General features: G+C 33.5%; 1 protein-coding gene across 1 annotated transcript; it reads right to left on the reverse strand.

Moving 5' to 3' along the window:
• Positions 1–782: 782 nt before the first annotated feature.
• LOC127806888 (zinc finger protein 2) lies at positions 783–1,729 on the reverse strand. The gene has a single exon (XM_052344456.1). The coding sequence runs from the start codon at positions 1,408–1,410 to the stop codon at positions 898–900; it is 513 nt and encodes a 170-aa protein (XP_052200416.1). The 5' UTR covers positions 1,411–1,729; the 3' UTR covers positions 783–897.
• Between the last annotated feature and the right edge of the window lie 3,680 nt (positions 1,730–5,409).

The raw sequence follows: 5,409 nt of genomic DNA on the forward strand, positions 1-5,409 counted from the left end.
TATAACTATGAAATATATTCAATAAATTTTTATTTAATTTTTTTATCATACACTCACGAGTCCCTTCTTTAGTAGTTATATAAGCTATCTTAAACTGATATCACGGCGAGATATACTCGAACCTAAAGTACAAATGATATTATGAGAACATAAAGAACCAAAGTGGCAAGAGTACAATGAATATCCCAGGCACCGCCACGAACAAATTAATATACATCACACACACACATATATATATTGAGAGAGACAGAGACAGAGACAGAAGAAAATCCGAAGGACTTAAACCAAAGAAATAATATATCTAAGCTTATGATGAGCTAGTTGCTATACAGAAGTATCTACTCTACTGTATGCAACAAATTTACATTCACAATTAAACCCTAGTAGGAAAATGCTTTATTAACCATGTTGGCCATCACCTGATGAGTCGACCACTGTTAATTCTGCATCATATATATTTATCTTTTCAGCCTTAATTTCGATCCACATCCTCACATCAACCCAAATTTGCGTTCACTATATAACAGAATTTGAAATGCTCAAATTGTTGCAGATTTCGTCATCTACTTCGCATACCAATTTGTTGGAATAAGAGCTAGCTAGCGCAAGAGATAACACTTGGATATGGTAACTTGAGTGTCTAATATATATATATGTGTGTGTGTGTGTGTGTGTGGTGATCAATCTCTGTGTGAGTGTGTGTGTGTGTGTGTATATATGTCAGCAATGACCAATTTGTAATAATTTTGAATAATGAGAAGGATGCAAGAATGAAACCGATCTTGCTCCAAATTCTTCTGTCACTCATTTAGCAGTTAAATATACTTTTGCACATGAAGTCGAAACCAGTGGCTAAAAATGAAATCAACATCTCATCAAATGGTAATGGTTGCTGTTCTAGAGCCGGAGAGACAAGTCAAGGTGGCTGAACTCATCCTGAACGCTTTCAGGCTTGAATCCCTTACTGCTCCAAGGCCCATCATCTTCTCTAGAACCATAATTCACCATTTCTCTCCTTCCATAACCACCCATATCGCCTGAAAACCTTCCGGCATGCCCCTGCTGCTCAAATCCGGCTGCCGGCGACTGAAAACCCCGAGCATGGCCCGTCGAGCCGGAGCCTGAGCCGGGCCGGCTGGTCCAGCTTCCATGCGGCCGGACAGCCGAGCTGAATTCTCTGCTCTTCTTGGCTAGAGTTCTCTCGAGCTTGTGGGCGTTCTGGTGGCCTCCGAGGGCTTGTGAACTGTAGAACTTTCTCTGGCAATAGTTGCAGGAGAAGACACGGGGCTCGGCTGGGCTGAGCGGAGAGGAGGAAGAAGAAGAGGAGGAGCGGTCGAGAAGAAGGTCCAAACTTGGCTCATGATTGTTTGATAGGCTTAGATTGAGAGAAGTGTTGGGTTGGAAACTCATGGCTTGGAGATAGGAAATGGAATAAAGATTAAGAGGTGATGTAATGTAAGAGAGGGGGGGGTGGGGGGAGGAGTTAAGAAATAGATAATTGTAGAGGTAGCTATGTGGACAGGAGTTTAAATAGAACTCGAGAGAGAGAGAGAGTAATGAAAGAAAGAAGTGTTGGAAATTAAGGAAAGGAGAAGAGAGAAGAAGAAAATAGAGATGGGAAGTGAAAAGAAGGGAAGAGGGGAAGAGTCTTGTCTTGGCAATGAATGGGATTTGAAGGATTTACTGTTGCGGCAACCACAATTGGCAATGGAAGGAAGGGATTAGGAAAAAGAGAGAGAGAGTGAGAGAGCGAGAGAGACAAAAACCTGCAAAGATCAGTGGGGTATCTAAGGGTTTTGTCGCCTCCATTAATGGCAGCATTGGAGCCCCTTGTCGGTCCATCAGTACTTTTCTCCGTGACATTTCCTAAACTCACCCCTCCCAAATTTTAATATCCTTCCAGTAAAAATTCTTCTTCTTCTTCTTCTTTTTCTTCTTTTTTTAATCCAGCAGTGTAACCATATATATAAAGGACCATGGTCCGAACGACTAAGGCGTTTCCTATTCCTCTATTCTGTTTTACTATGCTGGCTATACTGTGATTTGTTTTAGAAATTATAAATAATTGTGAGTTACATTAAATGTTATATACTTTTTGTAAAAAAAAAAAAAATAGGAGTCTTGCCTTTTGTTTATAATCAATGCTGAACTTTTATATTTGCACCTCATTTTATATTATCAAATATATAATTATATTGAATCATACCATTTTGCACGTCATAACACACATAGATAGCAAACTAATACATTAACAAATTGTTTATAATTGAGACATTATCATAATCATGTAAGAATTATAATTTTTTAGGTGCTCGTAAATTGGTTTGGTTTGTATTTTATATAAACTCAAATTTCAATTAATTATAATTTTATTTAATCATCTTAATTATAAAACAAAACTAAACTGAACAAACCTCATTGAATTGGGTTTAGATTTTGATTTTATAGTCATTAAAATTATACCACAATTTTATAAGCTAAAACATATAGTACACAAAATAGTAAAATTTATTCATTTAGTTTAATATAAATCCTGGAAAAAAAAAAACAACCACCTAAACAAAACAAATAGATTTGACCAAATAAAAATTAAAAAAGAAAGATGCATAGATCCAATGATTTAACTGGACTTCACTTGATATTAATTGAGTCTAAAAATAAAAAATTAGTATCAGATCAAGTTACAAAAAAATGAAATTCCAACCAAATCAAACCAACTAATTCACTCACATTAGTTTGGTTTAATTTCGTTCTGATTCAATTCTTAAGTTTGCTCGAATTTTTAGAAGTCTTAATTTTGTTTTGTTAGAAATTTCTTTTAATATGTAACAAATGGGTTATCTTATTTGATATTAAAATTTTTATAAGATTTAGTTATTTGGCTAGGTGTCCTGCCCGTGATTATTTATAGATATTTACATACTTGCACACTTTCTTTTTTTCTTCGTGGTTGAGTTGCTTTGTGAAACAATCTATAATTTACCCGTCTATTCAAGGGTCCAATCACACTTTGTTACGTTCATACGCTCCCGGCCGGCTTTATCACCTAAGACATGTAGGATTGATCTCTAGCTAGCACTGGTCTCTCCATTTAAGAGCACAAGATGGTGATCGGGATAAACTATCTTCACTGGACTAAACATCTAATTGATAGAATAATAATACAACCTTTTTCATTTGTCCTACATTTATATATTTATATATATATATGCTCGTGGTGCATTGAACCACCGGTTCACAAATGATTTCCCATGTTCATCTCTGCAACCGTACAACTGGGTATGTCCCCAGTTAAGTCTGTCTGACGACCATTGATTGATTAATTTCCGAATGTCTCTTCTTCCTAGCTAGTTGATTAATTTAATTTTGTGTTCCAATGTTGCCGTCTCCAGATGTTCAGCTTCAAAACGAGACATCTTTTCCAGCCAAATGATTCTTGTACCCTTCACTTGGCTTCAAGCACATCTAATCTAGTCTAATCTAATCTAATCTAATCCAATCTCTCAATCTGGCCAAGATGATCTCTTTCTTTTTTTCTTCAGTCCCCCATATATATATATATATATATGCCTATGTTCAAAGTTCCACTACGGACTTGTCAGCAGGAAGCAGCCTACGAGATCTTATAGAGATTCATATACTGACATTCATGTACAAAAGTTAGGCAAATCAACATCATAAATGCCCATTATATGCGATTCATCGTACAGAATGCAATCAGTCCTTTTGAACATAATAATGCCATAATATCCCTATCTCCATGGCCTCCATGTACAGCTCCAATTAACATATTTTCCCATCAAAATTTTGACCTACCCATAACCTAATTTAATCTCCACTTATTATCTTCATACAAAAAATAAAGAATTAATTGGGTAAAATAGTACTCAGTGGACCCTAGTTTTTAGCCAATGAAAATCTAAAACTATATCAATTTCATTACCCACATGGATTATTGGCGAAATGGGTAGGCAAAGTTGTTTTGTATCCTCAAACACGCAAAACCATTGATTATACGAAAAGACAAAGCGATTATCGACACATTATAACATAGGAAGTCAAATAATTAAATTGAATGTTTAATTAAGAAGGAGCCCTCTGTATACATGAACCCGTCTGTCTCAAATTTTTGACATTTGTTTAAAGGGCAGAGGCTAAGAACAAAACTGAGCAGGGCACATGGGGATGTGTTGCGAGAAGAACTGTAGAAAAGCAGGCAGTAAAAGAGGCGAAAACAATTGATAATGCGAGAATGGGCTTTTCCGCCAATAACATCATGCAACCTAAGATGGCAATAATAATAATAATAATAATAATAATATGACAATAATAATAATAGTAATATAATATCATTATAATAATTGCGAGATCATAATCTTGCAGGTCGGCTATAATTGCGGTGAGTCTTGTCTCTTGTAACCAGACACAACACATAGGGGTAATGTTAATTCTTAAATTTTAAGAAATATATTTTATTATTAGATAAGGTATATAATTTTTAATTTTAAAATAATTTTATTAGTTAAATATAAACCTATCAAAAAATAAATTTATATTAAAATTAAAAACAATATATCTTATATAAAAATAAGACATATTTATTAAAACTTGATTATAAACATTATCCATTACATTTATATATATATATATATACACACACTTGTGTGCTGTGATTCCATGTATGGGACATTAATTCCTTTGTAAAACATCATACCGTCACCTTCTGGTCTTTATATGTCTCTTTATACTTTCTGTCAACCTACTGCCCAATAAGCTTAAATATATATTTTGTATTTGGATCAGAAAAGTCATATCATGTTTAAGAGTATTAAAATAAGGATAACGTTAATAGTTGTCTTTAATCCAAATGATTATGCATGGTGTAATAATTAAATGTATATTATTTTTAAATAATATATATTTATTATACTTTATTTTCAACATTTAACTAATTTATTTAGTTAGTTAAATGTTTTAAAATATGATGTACTTGCACCAAACTAATCGAATTATTTAAATGTTAAAAATAAAATAAAAAAATACACATTATTGTCTGAAACAAAATACACTTATTTGCACCTTAACCATTAAGATCGCCCTTAAAGTAAACTAATTTTTCATATCCTGAATTTTGTGCTAATTAGTTATGCATACAGCGTGTTGCCATTTGTAACATGAAGGAGAAGAGTATAAAAAAAAAATAATAAAACTAAAAAAGAAGAAAATTTAGAAGGGGAGTCATTAATCTTTTCACTACATGAAAATTTGAGACATAAAGCTAAGTGTTCATATGAACAAAAGTTAGTAAAGTCTAGTTACTTGGTTTTTCAAGAAGTTACAAATTATCGATGCTCTGTTACTTCACAATTTCTGATGATTTAACGGATAATATGAACCATCATATTAGAG

Source organism: Diospyros lotus, chromosome 7 (genome assembly GCF_014633365.1).
Source record: "Diospyros lotus cultivar Yz01 chromosome 7, ASM1463336v1, whole genome shotgun sequence".
In the NCBI taxonomy this organism is placed as follows: domain Eukaryota; kingdom Viridiplantae; phylum Streptophyta; class Magnoliopsida; order Ericales; family Ebenaceae; genus Diospyros; species Diospyros lotus.